This window comes from Hippoglossus stenolepis, chromosome 8, assembly GCF_022539355.2.
Source record: "Hippoglossus stenolepis isolate QCI-W04-F060 chromosome 8, HSTE1.2, whole genome shotgun sequence".
Lineage (NCBI taxonomy): Eukaryota > Metazoa > Chordata > Actinopteri > Pleuronectiformes > Pleuronectidae > Hippoglossus > Hippoglossus stenolepis.
This window is the reverse complement of record NC_061490.1, coordinates 10085419-10101196: the sequence shown is the minus strand read 5'-3', so window position 1 is coordinate 10101196 and position 15778 is coordinate 10085419. Positions and strand designations below refer to the sequence as shown.

The 15778-nt window shown below is 40.8% G+C and overlaps 1 protein-coding gene across 3 annotated transcripts in view; it reads right to left on the bottom strand.

Moving 5' to 3' along the window:
• Positions 1-15778, bottom strand: part of dnah5 (dynein, axonemal, heavy chain 5) — an 83603-nt gene that overhangs the window by 10397 nt on the left and 57428 nt on the right. For all 3 annotated transcript variants that reach the window (XM_047340716.1, XM_047340717.1, XM_035162482.2), the window contains 14 exons: positions 15337-15472; positions 14817-14998; positions 14123-14257; positions 13132-13287; positions 10424-10606; positions 9660-9764; positions 9217-9355; positions 8718-8832; positions 7756-7946; positions 6458-6579; positions 4471-4620; positions 3182-3427; positions 2309-2528; positions 617-822 (listed from right to left, as the gene is read on the bottom strand). In XM_047340716.1, the coding sequence (XP_047196672.1) occupies positions 617-822; positions 2309-2528; positions 3182-3427; positions 4471-4620; positions 6458-6579; positions 7756-7946; positions 8718-8832; positions 9217-9355; positions 9660-9764; positions 10424-10606; positions 13132-13287; positions 14123-14257; positions 14817-14998; positions 15337-15472 (2286 nt within the window). The remainder of the gene's footprint in view (positions 1-616; positions 823-2308; positions 2529-3181; positions 3428-4470; positions 4621-6457; positions 6580-7755; positions 7947-8717; positions 8833-9216; positions 9356-9659; positions 9765-10423; positions 10607-13131; positions 13288-14122; positions 14258-14816; positions 14999-15336; positions 15473-15778) is intronic.

Here is a 15778-nt window from a genome sequence, read left to right as displayed (position 1 = left end):
TTGATAAACCTAACTCCTTAAGATATTAACATGTTGCCACTGTGCACATGCATATTGCTCATTTCCTGAATCTGATATAGGACGGTTCATTCTATCAGCCCAGATGTGACATCATGATGTCAAACAGCTGTAAAGTTGATGTTTAAAAAGGAGCAAAATGCTGCAGCACATTAAACCATTTCTTGTTTTTTAAGAGTATGACTTTCAACAAGCCTAATTTGTATCTATTTATCTGTCCTGTATATGAAGAGGGACGACATGACGGCTCCCAGGAAGTGAAGCCAGTGTGTCTGGATTGCCCGCCTGGAGGCTAGCAGCACTCTAGGTTACTGGGACATGGGCCAAACTAAAAGGTCAAAGCACACGTGAAATACATTTCTCTCAATGATGATTTCTGGCGTTTTCGGTCGTTCTTATCACTGATGTGTGTTCAAATGCTAAATCATCCGTCAAGTTCGGTTTTAATTAGTTATTTGATGCTATAAAAATGGGGTAGAACGTCTTGATTGACAGCTGAACATGACTCGCAATTGGTCAAGTGTTTGCATCGGTGGGAAATCTATGTTGCAGCTCAGAAACACTGGTGTACATTATAGTTAAGTGTCACTTCTCCTACCTTTTTAACGTCCATGTCATCAAGGTGGTTCTGAACAAACTGCACCGTGGCATTGAAGTCAGCCTGGTTGAACTCGTAGGGGATGTTCCATCCCAGAGGTCCATACTTCCTCCTCTCTTGTACTGTGCTGTGGAGAAACGCCAATCCGTAGAGCATCGGCTTCCACTGCACCATGTTACTGACGTCCAACATGTCCTGATTTATACCTGGTGAGGGACAACAAACAGGCGGTGAGAATGAAATCTACACAAAAGGTTTGGTGACCTTTTGAGGTCAATATTTAAAGCCGTGATTCAAAGGCTTCGAGCAGAAAGTTTGTTTCTTCAGCTGCTGCAGACTGGGAGGGCATGAATACATTTTGAATAGATACCAGTGCAGGGTCTCTTTTCAAAGATGGGTTAAAAAAACAAATACTAAAAAAGAGCTTTAGGCTGGTGACTTTTGATCTGAGTGGACACATGTTGTTTCATTAAAACGGTTTAATTATTCTACACTGTAGCAGTTACAAAGATATGACACATATTATTCTGGGAAATCCGACAGGCACTACCTCGAAGGGTTTTTACTGAAGACTAATGAAGTTTAGGGAAATGTGCCGAGGCTCAGGAGCATAACAGGGTGGTGAAATGATTTTATATTCACACTTTAAATCTACATAACCACCACATATTGGATTTCCAAAACGTTCAGTACAGAAAAATATCTAATTTCTCCCTAATCCCGGTGGTTCAGCCATAGCCCGATTTAAATTTAACAGAAAAAGCGTTTTGATGGGATAAAGGAAAAATCTGCAGCAACTTTCAGTTCTAACAAATGTGATTTTTCCTAATCTGATGAAACTAGAATTACCTCACTGAGGTTGTTTGCCTCCGCCAACCAGTGCACTTTCTGCGTACGCATTTCTAGATACTTTGTCCCCAGATTCATATTGGTCATATTTATAAAGTCTGCTTGTGTTTGTCACTGTGACAAACATGAGCATACGTTGTGAGGCCACAGTGACCTTGAACTTTGACCTTTGGCTACTAAAATTAAATCCAAGTTCAGCTGAATGTTTGTGCCAAATGTAAAATAATTCCCTCAAGGCATTCTTGAGAATGATTCAAGAGCTGAAGATAAGCGAATACAAAGATTCTTAGATGCCAATATCCACAGGTATTATTTTTGCATATGAACCAAGACAGACAGCTGGTTTATAAATATTGAATATTCTTCTCTTTCTAGTTCTTTGGGCTTTGAAATAAAACACAAACTCTGTGTTGCTTAAAAATTCAAGAACCCTACAGGCTTCTGGCTATTGACTTTCCCCCTGAGCTCATACACATCTCTTTAGTTATGTGACTGATTGCAACTGCCTTGAAATAGAGCAGTTGGCCACTCAAGGTGCTTTGGAATGCGCACACACACACACACACACACACACACACACACACGACACAGCATTTAGAGGGTAGGAGTTCAGTATTTTGCTCAAGGACACATCTACACATAGAACAAATCCTGTTCTGTATCCTCATTGAGTGTGTTGTATGTTGGCCTTGTTTACACACCGTGTTATCTCCTTGTGGTAATAAACGACAGATCAATGTGACATTTGACTTATTTAAGACTTATTGCCTGATCACATTATATCTGCATCTGTATTCCTCGTACCGGAACAACCTCTGAATCTGTATATTGTGACTGGCTCACCTCCATACGTCCGTTTCAGCCCAGTTTTCAGGCCCTGTGGCGGCTCGCTGGTGAACTTGATGGACATCTGCAGAAGGGCAATGGGGAAGTTTGGGTGGGCCTCTGTGGTGATCCAAAGACGGAAGCCGTCGTGTACGACTTCCGTCTCCGTCACCGTGTCCATGAGCTCGTCCATGAAGTCGAGACCCAAGTGGCAGTTCTGGAGTAAGGCCCAGCCGCCCTGGGGACAGATAATGATGGTAATTGTTAGAGGGCACTGGCCCCAGCTTAAATCAGATTGGCCCCTGAAGTGCCCCTGATGACTGACAGGACATTTTAACACTAGTCATTTACCAACAACAATAACATTAACGATACTAACACTAAACCTGACAATTTGTTAAGATCTTTTTTTAAGTTAACAATTTCCTTTGAAGGAGGAACAATTTTGAAAATATACTCAATGATGTGTGGTTTTCCTCAAAGATATGAGCTAACAGTGAACAAGGACTGACGTAAATAGGAACCTTTCTGAATGTTGGTCATATAATTGTCCCCTTTTTGTAAATTGTGGCCCCTATATGGCCCCTGCACTGTTGGCGCATATATGCAAACATTAATGCTCATAGGATACATCCATCAGCCAATGAATGGTCAGACTAATAATTAATTATCATCCATATCCAGGACGGGAAAGTGATAATGTAGTCAAGAACTCCAGAAAAGATAGACAGCAAAGTGAATACGTTTACCTGTCCGTAAAGAGTTTATACACACATTCTGTTTTAGAGACAGATAACCTGTCCTGTTCAATGGATTGCATGAAGCAACATTTTCTGCTGCTAAATCAAATGAGGCAAAAAAAACATAAGCAACCTCACACCACTGACTCACATTAGACATGGTCTGCTGCAGAAGTTTACGGGAATGGACCTCTTGCCCCTGTCCCATGGAGACGTATCGGGTCTCAATCTTCATCCTCTTCCCCAGTGCGATGATAGAGTCGGTCGGATCAGAGCCCATCGACAGGAAGCAGATGAGAGGTGTTCGCGGCTCGGATTCCTCCCACGTCTTCTCCACGTCGAGAATCACCCCTTCAGTGTACCTCTCCCCCATTGCACTCGATATGTATTTACGGGCCTGGAGGGAAAAGAACCGGGATTCAGTACAGAGTATTTGTTGACTGTTTCATAATGCGATATGCTAAAACACGGGGGGGAAAGACTTGTTCAGCATTCCAGGCCGATTTAAAACTTAACATTGGAATAATAACGTTCTGAAAGGCTGGGGAATGAGCGAATAGTTGAAAGGATTTTTTTTTTTTATTGGCTTACACATTTCAGTCAGCAGTAAAGAGTAGGAGGGGGAAGGGGGTCAGTGAAGGACAACTGCTGGACTGTTTGTGAGTGCAACAGAATAAATTCCACTCCAGGCTTGTCTGCAGTGGACCAAAAAATAACCCATCAAAAAAGTGGACGTCCATTAGCCTTTGTTGATATTTAGGCTCAGTAAGCGTCAGAGGGAGAACTACTTTCCCTTCGAGGAAAAGCTTCAGCCCAGGGAGATGCGATTGTACATGAAGAGATTTTAAGACTCACTTTTTATGTATTTTTAAAGTCCTAACTCATTTAAATATGCTACTGTAGGCTATTGTGCTGAATTTGATTTTTACCATGTGTAATGACCATTAATAAAATGAAAACAAATGTTTTGCAAATAAGCTAAATTTGTTTTTAAGGGTCTAGATGTTTTAAAAAGAAAATATCTACAAACCTAAAACTACCGTTAAGGGATTTATTCTATCACAAGGCCCTTCCTCAGACTTCTGATAATGAAACAGTCTCAATCTTTAATACCCACAATCCACAAACCATGTGATGTATCAGCAATATACAGATATAGGAAATATAAATATAAAATTGACTTCACATCAATAGTTGGTATTCCAAAAAGGGTTAAGGCAATATTAGAGACGTCTCTGTTTATGTTCAAATATGGAGAGTCAGAGTAACAGCGTCGATCAATATTCTGGCGGATGTATAGAGAAGTATCTAGATCAAATGTGTTATCAAGAGAGAATATATAAGACTCGTGATAGAGGAAGAAAATCACTGTCAAAGACTTTAAGGGTGTAGTGAATCAGGACATGGTATCTGCCCACAAACGGATGTGTCTTGTCTAACCTGTGCGATGGTCCTGTCAGGACACCAGCAGCGAATGAGGAGCAGGCGTCTAAAAGTGTCGATGGACTCGTCGTAGGAGTTCGGTATCACCTCCTCCTCCGGGGCCTCTTTATCGAACCACAACTTCCACTGCTTCTCATTTCGACTGATCTGAAAGACAGTGTACCAAGGAACAGGTAAGTATCAGAAAAACATTTCCTGCTTCCATCGGAGGTCAACACATGTAGACGTACACACAGAGATTGTTAAATGTAGCTTCAGAGTTAACATCTAACGGTGGTGAAAAGAAAGAAAAAGGCAAAGATCAAATGTGCCCTGTGTGTCTGCTAAACATTGAAATGTATTCACCGTGCACTCTCCTGGCTTCACACCACAAATTGTCCAAAATTGTCCTAATGTGCTTAAGGACCATGATGAACATGCGGCTTTCTGCAGCTCACTGTACCTGCGCAGCATTTTTGAGTGCTGATTATTACTGTTTTTGTCGCAGAGCCTATTAAAAAATTTAAAAAACTAAGACGATTAAATCCAAATATATATTAATTAATCATTTCACAACAGCATCATGTAACCCAGGTGTTTTGGTCCTGAATTGAATTTAGCTCTAATTTCCTAGATTGTAGTTAATCTTGAATCCCTGTAAAACCTGTGTGCTTCCCAGATCTGACGAAATCCACAACAACATAATAATAATAATAATAACTACTCTACTTCAGATCTAGTCATGTAAAGGCTGAGTGACTGTTAAGGCCCTTTTGAAATTGAGTGTGTTTTTTAATAAGTGTTTATTCACTAGAGCAAAGCAACCACCTGCTTTACATTCATAAAGTTAAACATGCTGATAATGGAGAGCTGCTTGTCTTTGTCTGTTAGCCACTGAGTAGCTCCACTTAAGAATTTAAGGGGTTGGGTACTTTTGCTGAAGAGCACATTAACACATTCACGTCCCACACCTGATAGACTGAGCCGGTCTGGGGATTGGAGTGAGCCTCTCCAGTCACGAAGCCAGAACGGTTGCTTGAATATGGTGTTTGTTTTTAAAATGAAGTGCAGTTTAAGAGCCTCTTTGTCATGTGTGTAGCTCAAAGTGTTAAAAGAGAGGCTCAGATGGCATTCTCTCTCTCTCTCTCTCTCTCTCTCTCAGGGGGGGAATGACAGATACAGTCCTGTCCTCACCTTGTTCTTCTTGGTAGAATGAATTTCATAAAACAAAGAACTGTTGTTCTAACTCTCCCTCCCTAATCATCCACGCAAACACTATTTGTGCATTATATTATATTATTTTGTGCAATTCTTTTTCTTTTCTTTTTTTTTTTTGGGGGTAATCCTGTTTGTGTTTGATATACACACACACACATGTGTGTGTGTGTATGTGTGTCTGCGCCCTCATGCTCAGCCAGAAGTAATTGATTGGAAGTTTCTTCAACTAAGCTCATTTCACAGAACACTGAGCTTTTGCTTTCATGGGAGCCACCAGGCTGTCAGTCACCCATAAGGGTGTGTGTATATGTACCTGGGTGACGTGTGTGTGTGTGTGTGTGTGTGTGTGTGTGTGTGTGTGTGTGTGTGTGTGTGTGTGTGTGTGTGTGTGTGTGTGTGTGTGTGTGTGTGTGTGTGTGCGCGCGTGCATGTGTGTACAAAAGACAGATGACACGTGGCTGATATTGACATGCTTTCTAGAGCAAAGGAGAGCAGTGAAAAACATTTAATAAAGCACCAAGAGACCACTGCTCAACCTGTGTGTGTGTCTGTGTTTGTGAAACAGATGACAGATCAGCACTGCTGTCTGCAGTCCGAATAAATAGAAGTAAAAGGTCTTGTAGGTTAAAAAGGTATCATAGACCTGTCAGGACACAAATAGTGTGTGTGTGTGTGTGTGTGTGTGTGTGTGTGTGTGTGTGTGTGTGTGTGTGTGTGTGTGTGTGTGTGTGTGTGTGTGTGTGTGTGTGTGTGTGTGTGTGTGTGTGTGTGTGTGTGTGTGTTGTACCTGAGACAATATTTCAGTGAACTGCCACATTTTGCTGAGCTCCACGAGGTTGAGCCAGGTCATATCAAGGATCCATTTAGCTGGTTTCTGTGGACAACCCTTCAGGTCCAGAGATGCACCTCCTGCAGGAGAAACACACACACAGATAGATTTGCGTTCATGGAGGTGTACTGAATACATGCCTAACTATAAGGACACTCTAACACATACGTGAATGTAGCAGTGGTGAGCCTCCCGTTCCCTTTCATTCTCTGCCAACGAGGGGCCCAATGACACATCCCTCTACTATGGTGAAGCAAATCCACAGCGTGGCTTTTGCATGTTCAACTTTCGGTAAACTTAAGGTCAACTTTGACATGACTGCCTCAACCAATGACAAAGGTGATACGTAATTCTCCTTGGCAGATGATTACCATTTCCTGCATTTGTGTATAAAAGACCATGCCCTAAACCCTAACCTACACATGACTCTACCACTAACCCCAAAGCCCTTTGGCATTATGAAGACCAGCCAATCAAGATTTGTCCTCACTACCAGACATGAGCATGAACACACCCAAACACAGTCTTGTGTCAATGACATCAGTCTCAGAGGACATTACAAGCACTAACATGTACTGTGTTTAACACTAACCTTAACCTAAACTTCACCTTAAGACATGTCTCTGGTTATAGGGACCATAATGAAATAAAGTCACGATAATATCACTGTAAAAACATTTAGGTTGCACCTGATTTTGATTTTTGCGAAACCTAGACACCACTTAAACAAGGGAAAAGAAATATTAAAATGCAAAATAACCAAAATGTTTCATAGACATGAAAAATATCCACAAGTCCTGTAGTGTGTCAATATTCAGCAGGTTGGAGCTGACAGATGGTGAAGCTGCATGAGAGAAGCAGACTGTCTGTTGTGGCCGTGCCAGTTGTCATTGCTGGCTTTTATCCCTGTGGTGAGGAGCTCTCCATCTCTCTGACTCACTGAACTGCAACACTACCAATATGTTTGAAATATGTGTCAGTGTTGATATGAGCTTTAAGGGAAATCTATATCTGGCTAGTAAATAATGAAAAACTGCAAATAAATAAATAAAAAACGGAAAATAGATTCAGCCTCAGTCCAACTTCATCAAAGAGCCTGGAGGCTGACTCATAGATGTACAACACTTGTAGCTTTGAGGTTTGAATTCAGTCTTAAAAAAAGACCAAGAAGAAATCAATCCATGCTTTCAGCTGCATGAGTAAACAAGACAACAGAGCTTTTTTTCAAACAAAACCTCTTGACATTTGCCTCTTACCTTTAATGAGCGTGAGGAACTCCTCGTGTTTGACCCTGTTGCTCTGCATGTCGATCTTCAGCGTCAGCAGCAACGTGAAGAGGAACTTGTGCTCTTCGTACAGCCCCCGTGCTGCGTACTTAAACACCTCAAAGGTCATGTACTCTATGATGTTGCTGATGCGTTTATTGGTGATGGGGCTTTTGGTGGACCTGTTCAAGTAGGATTTCAAAGCACATGATATATATAGGGTTTCATCCAAATTATATCTAACCATCAGCCACTTTGATAGCCTGGTGTAATGTCACATAGTCTAAACTGTAACAGTAACACCGACAAATCAAATGTAGAGTAAGGATCACATTGTGTTCAAACTATTTGCTGCATATAAACAGAGTGTTGTTTTCAAAATAAAATGATCACAGTTAAAGAATCAGTGTTCAACCTGTAGGAACAATGGCAATATTATCTCTGTGTGTCTGTGCGTAATCAGATTTGTAAACATGTAAAATTCTGTAATGTAATGACATTTGTAAGTGTATTAAGATTTGTTCATGTGCAGGCAAATCAGCAAAAGCATAGAATTTAGTGATTGAAAAGGTGTTTTGCCCCGAGAGCTATAAATACAGACCAGGTAGGCGTCACTATTGTCGTATAACACTTGATCAAGTACAAGAGACACAATGTCACCATGACAGCTCCAAATTATGAATGTTACACTCACAACTTCACATGTATGTTAAACAACAAAATAAACCTTGTAACAAAGCTTACTACCATGGCCATATCTGTTTGCTATTGTAGTTTCTGTGTAGTACAAAGATAACTGACATTTGTGGGACAGCTTTGTTAGACAAATGCTGACATGAAGCTGCACAGAATCACTTCCTGTAGAAACTAAAATGTTACGTGTGTTTCAGCAAAGGTGTGTAGATTTAATTCCATATTGGAAAAAGAAATCATTACAGAGAGAGTATTCTCACCTCGCCAGAGAACGGTCAAAGATTCCCAGGAACTGTTTTAGAGATGTCTGGTACATGACATTCACCATGCTCATTTCAGTGATCAAGAAGTACAGGATGCTGCCCCTGGTGGCCACTGAAAAACACACAAACACAACAATCGCAACGGCAAAGGAAGTGTGTTTGTTGAAGCCACATGTTTGTATTTGAGTTCTTGAAGAGTTCATTCATGAAAAAGATAATTTCTTGACACAAAGTCCCATCACACACTTTCATTAACACGTGAATGATCCAAAAAAACTGATGACGAAGTTTAACAAACTGTTCACTTCAACAACTATAGTACAGTTAGAAAAACCTTATAATAAAGTAAGAGAACCGTGTTGTGGGGACATTTTCTCTCGAACCTATTGCTTAAGCTAAATTACTTACTTTAATCTGACTGAACATTGACAGAAACACAGCAGACGTTCTGCGACTGACCAGAGTAAAAATGGTTTTGTTAGCGTATGTGACTTACCAGGTCGGTACTCCTCCCTGGCAGCGTTGATCTGAATCTCAGTCTCGGCAGCAATCTGTAATTTCTGATTGACTTCTTCAGCTGTTTGTTTGGTGTTGTTGAGGACAACAATCAGACTTTCGTCATCCACCAGTGAACCCTACACAGAGAGACATTTGCAAATCAGAAAATGTATAAAAATAGAAAAATCACTCATGAAATGGCTGTGGTTATAGACTTAAGAATTATACTTTGCAAGGACAACTATCTCTCTGGGAGCAAATACCCCGGCCAACATTTTAATGCAGATATGTTTTTAGCAAATGTCACCAACAGTCCATTTTTCCTATTGCTCTTCTGTAAAGCAGGAAAACACTAGAAATCAGATAAACTTGTTTTAGGATTAGAAATAGAAATCAAATTTGCTTTTGAGATGTATCACAGTTTGACATGTATTTTCTTGCCTGTGTGCTGGTCAGTCGGTAGAGGAGGTTGTCCTCCAGCTCCTTCATCTTTCTCTTGTTAGATGTCACATCCTCCAACAGGTCTGTCCTCTCCTTCTCCAGTTCCTAGTTTCATAAAAACACATAAAAATGAAACTGGCCATGGGATAATTTAATTCAAAAATGTTTTACACCGTGAAATTGAGCAGCAGATTCACCGTTAATAAATGTTATTCTGGGATTGGACAAAAGGAAAATAAAGCAAATGTGGGATTTATCTTCTCATTCAGGAGAAATTGTTTATTAGTGGTGAGGCTGATGCGATTATCATTTACATGCTGCTGTATAGAGCACAGTCACATGTTAAACAGATGTGCTTTAAATCAATTATACTGCTGGACTTAACACATATTTTCACAAGCACCACAGTGTCTGACTTTCATGTGGCAGGTTTTCATGAGATGTAGTTCAAATGCTCCTCACATTCCCCCAAATAAAGGAATGAAGTCTTTTGGTGTCTTTCTGTGTATATTTGGTATCGGTACATATATGCATTGTATCAGGATGTGTATTTTTTCTTTGCTCTATGTCTAAAGAGCATCATGGTTGCTAGGGCGATAATAACCTATCTACAGATCTACATTTACATGTATGTTTGTCTGTGGTACATTCTGTCTGCGGAAACATACTGTAAACATCCTGGGAACCATGCAAGAGTATGTCACACCTTGATTTAAATAAATTGCTAAAACATTTATATATACACTGGATGTCATTTTGTGTACCTGTTTTTCTGTGAGGATGACTCTGCCTAGGAGCTGGTCCTCCAGCCCTTTCATGGTGACGGTGAAGTCAATAATGGAGGTACGAGCACTGATTTCGGGGGTGTACGCCGGGTTGGGCAGCTTGCTGGTGACATATAACCTGAAATCGCTCATCACGTCCACCTCTTTGTCTCCCACTTTCACCTGCAAACAGAGTGTCATAGATATATATTCATTACCAGCTGGGAAGTTAACTATTGTATACTAACAGCACAGTAACAACATGGAGAGCACAAACAATTTATGGAGGAGTACGAGGGCCGTATATTAGGGAGTATAAGGGAAAAGATCAAATCTTCAGTTGAGCGTTTCAGAATACATCAATATGTCTGCCTCTACAAATTGCCTTGTGTAGATAAACTGAAATTGTTCTTCTTCGTTATCTTTTAGCACATGAACATAATGTGGTGATCAGTATTGGGACTTGGTAATTGTGTCAAAAATATTCGGTTCAGAAGAAGAAACCACACCCGTTTGGGTAGATGGAACAAGATGGCAGCTTGCATAGCTGTCCATCACTCCTCTAACTGGATTTGATGGACCATTATTGACGTTATTCTCAACATTTCAATGTTATTCTCACAATGCAAAAGTCTGTGATTAAGTTGAACTTTATTCTTGACATTTTGACTATATTCTTGCACTGAAAATATAAGTATACGTTTGAAAAGCACATGTACATTAGGAAGAAACTTGTGGAGGGAAGGTATTTTTCAGAACTTTCATTATTCACCCAGACCTTTTCTACACGACTTTACACGTAACCACACATTTGTCATGACAGCCACTTTAAAGTGGATTCCACACATCACTGAAAATGAATGAGTAAGCTCTGCTGAGGAACATGATAAGGTATGCCAGTGTCAGCAATCTGACACCCTGTAGATACAGCTGCGAAAACATTTCCTGAGTGTGTATATGTTTCCTTTTGTCTGCTTGTGTTTGCTCTGATCAGTGGTTAATTACTCATGACAGTATAACGTCTAATTATCCATCAGCCGGTTTCTCCCTGGAGCTGTTGGGCGCAGGCACCTTCACTGCCTCCTCACACCAAGATATTAATAGACATGAAGCATGTTCAGGAGGCAGTGGGGGGGAGACACAGGGGAGAACGTAGATCAGTCTGGGCCTCTTTTTAAGTAGCCAGAAGACTTGTGGTAATGCAGGCTTACTTCAAGCACCACGGGGTGTGAGTGTTTTCAAGTTTCTCTACATGTACTTAATGCTCAACGTATGTGTTAGCGTTTGTGCATTTGTGTGTGTTTGTTTGATGTATGTGTGAGACAGAGGGAGGCAGCTGCTGGATAACTAGCATCTGCCAGAGGCACGAGCTGAGAGGTGTGATGAGAGAGACAGAAATGCTTGGAAGCAGGCTTTCACATATTTCTAACAACCTTTTTACGAACTGTAGGATTTAGTTGAGTGCACGTGTGTTTGTGTGGTCCAGGTTTCACTCATGATTTGGGGACCTATATCTGTTTACTCAGTTGCATTATGGGGACTTGTCTTCCTTATGGGGACAAAAAGCAAGTCCCCACAGTGTCATTAATTACATTTTAAGGTGAAGACATGTTTTAAAGTTAGGTTAAGTTTAGGATAAGGGTTAAGGTTTAGGTTAAGGTTAGGTTTAGAGTGAGGCAAGTAACTATGGTTAGGCTTAGGGTAAATTTCCAGTATGTGAGTCAATGTAATGCCATACACGACTGTCTGTGTGTGTCATCCTTGTTGTGACATCCAGTGCGGTAAATTAAGTTCATGGTTGTCTGGATTAGAACATTTCGACAAAAAGGCATTTCCACTGACCTCTTAACTGAGTTCTGTGGAAATGATTGCTCTAAGCTTTACAAGAAAGCCAGATAAGACAAATTTATGTGTGCAATAAAAAACGCTTTTTTGGAAAATTCAAACCAATTTATTGGCAGAGAGACCCATTTGGTGATTCCTTGTCATGCACAATTTTGTATTTCCTGTTAATAACCAGACTCCACATCCTAAAGGCTGCTTCTGGGTTGTCAATTTTGGCTTAATAAAATGCAGAACCATTCAAACCATGCCCTCCAATTTTCCAAATCAAAAATATCTAACTGCAATGGAACATTACAGGATATTAGGATGCTGAGACAGAGAGTGGTTCGTTTACCACCCAAAATGCAAAAGCAAAAGCCATTTACCCGGGAGGACACTCATTATTAAATTTAATTTCCCATCAACAGGAAATGTAGTTTTTTGAGGCTGGTTTGAACCTCTATAGAATACTGTACGTTTCTTTTTTCAATGGGTTACTCTCTCATTATAACTCTTATTAGACTCGCCATGGTGGAAATCAGTTGGAGTGCAATGAGCATATTCTGATCAGTCCCCAGACAGGGTAAAGGTGCTCCAGCTGGCATGATCGGAGAAGCTAAAGACCCTCTCCACCTACAGCCAGCACCACCCATGTTGTGCTGCGTCTGTTAGCAGGCTCCTTCCCCCACATCTGAACTTATCAACCTGCGTCAGCATAGGTGTGACAGCTGGCATGGCAGGAGGGAGCGGGCCAAATCCCATCACGCCTCCCACCAGCGCTCAAAACACACCTGCCGCTTTCACACTCATCTCACCACGGTGGAAAAAAAACCCCTAAGATCTGGAACATGAGGGTCTGAGAAGGGTTATTTCTGCCACGTTACCTTGTAAGTGGAGCCGGATTTGATGAAGTTTTTCTCAAGGACGTTGTCGAGTGCTGGGTCCAGCTCCTCCCCAACATCCTCAATCAAAAGAGGGCGCCCAAGAGACAAACTGTCCTCCAGGTGGGTCCTGAAGTACTTGTGGTTCAATGAGGTGATCTGGGGTCAGACAAGTAAACCACGAATTAAAAGATGAACACAGCAGTTCTCAACATTGATGCAGTGGCCCAGACCCCACCTCTTTGAATATATCAGTGCAGGGAGGGGGTGTAAGCCAACGGTCACACACAGTCAAATGTAGCAGTAGTAAACCTTCATCTCAAACTCACCTCTATTCTGTGCAAGCTAAGTCCGAATAAAACATTCACTTCTTGTGGCAAAGCAAATCCGCAATTAGAATTCAAATTGGTGAAGTTTGATCAGCGACACAAAAGCCTCAACCAACAGCATCAATGTTTCTGTTGTTGACCCCACTTGGCTGTCATTGGCAGTAGTTTTAATTGAGAGCCAATAGGGAGGACACCCTGATATTGCCTGTGTCGAACCAGCCATTACATGATGTCGGACATGAAATTTGTTTGTTTATTTGAGTAGTGAGACTGGCATTGACCTAAGAGGACTACAGACCACACAACAGATTTCTGTGTGCGTCACATCCTGCACCGCCCACATTCAGCGAGTATACGTTATTGGCCTCTGGAGACAATAATCCTTTGCCCACTTTTACGTGCAACACTGAGATGAAAATGGTGTTGAGATTATAATTAAATCACCTCAACACCTCAACTGAGCAGCAATCACATTTGTCCTCATCTATAAAACAAAAACTGGGAGGCGTCTGTTTCTGTTAAATGAAGGACCCACAAACTTCAATGGTCAGCCTCAGTCTGCATGTTGTGACTATCCAAACTAATAAAACATCACATTCTAAGGTTAAAAAAATACAGATGGTGTGATGGAGGAAATGTAAAGATTCAAAAAATAGATCCCAAACCTGCAACTCATTCCTGGCCTCCTTGTTCTTGATCCAGGTTTTTCCCTGCGTCTGTGGGTCGATGAGGAGCGGGAAACGTGTGGCTTTGGTGACAATGATGCCGTTCTGAATGGAAAGGTCATCACTGGGGAGACCCTGGAAGACGACACACAAATGAATTGTGAGGTTTAATCGCTTATTTGAGCATTGATCTTGTAGAAGTGAAACAGTTAAATGATGACTATGTTTATTCAATTTATAAAGAAGCTCAACCATCACTGATGATATATGAACCACAGTCAGGCAACTGCCATATGTGGTGTTGATAGAAAACATACAAAACTTTATTAATAATAATAAACCTTATTCATATAGCCCCTTTTAACAAGTTAAAAATTAAGAACTTAAGGAAACGAAGCGGAAGATCACGCAACTTTAGGGCAGAAATATGAGAATAAAAATGTTATAGATATGTTATAAACATTGTAAACAGATTAAAATAGTACAGACACTTTGCATTGTAAAATATTTAAAATTTTCTGAGATGTATGTAAACACCATTGTAATTGTAATGGTTTGAGTAAAAGATCCTGCAAATGCTATATACTAACTCCTATCCTACAGACTAGATCAACACCATACAGCATAAATCACATACTGTATGTACAACATTAGTGCACGCTTCAGTGTACAGTTACCACAACCGATCACTGACCTGCAGGTTCCACTCAGTAACAGTTGGTGCGTCGATGAGCAGCTCAGTCAGATTGAGATTGTCGTCATATGGGATGTGACGCTGCTTCAACTCCTGCTGCCAGTCGTTCAGTAACAGATTACGAAACTCTTGATTGAAGGGGCCGGAGTAAGAGAGGAACGCTGTGGCTAGAAGAACATCGCCTGGAACAAGGAGTAATAAGTGTTTAGCTTAAATACACAATACGTGCAACTAATGTTAAATACAGAAAAAGAACTCAACACAATCAAGAAACAGCCCATTGTGGAAGAAATGCTGTGTCAGGTTATGATAATACAGTATGTGTTGATATAGGATATTGTATTCTATTAACAGCACATTAGTAATGAAATGTAAAAAAACAGTAACAAACTGTTGGTAATTTAAGGTCAATTCATTCAAAAATATTCCATAAATCACAGAAACAAATCAATGCTCTTAATGACAGATTATGAATTATTCAGTTGCAGAGAAAGAGTGACAGTGAAGCAGTTACACCCACCAACAAGGCGTGTGATTTGTGCAGCGAACTCTTTGCTCTGCTCTGTCCATCGCTCTTTCTCGCCGCCAAGGCCACTAATGAGAGTGGACGCCGTCTGCATCTTGCGTCTGCATCGATCAGCGTCCTCCAGCAGTGTCTGATGGGAAGGGACAGCGCTTAAACATGTCAGTGGGTTAATGGGTCACTTCGTCAATCCATCCTTCCGTCCATGTAACTCTAACCCGACCATACCACGTATTTTATACCTTTTATACTTTATACTAATCTCAAGTTTGTGTATATGGACAATGTTCATGATTCTGAATTGAAATAATCTACTTTTGTTTGTGACTTGACTGTTTTTAATCCCAGCCCAATCGGTATAAAGCTGATGACATCATATATTGTCTTTATGTCTGTTTGATGTGTTCCTCCTTGTGCCCCATGCAGGTCAATTGGCTCA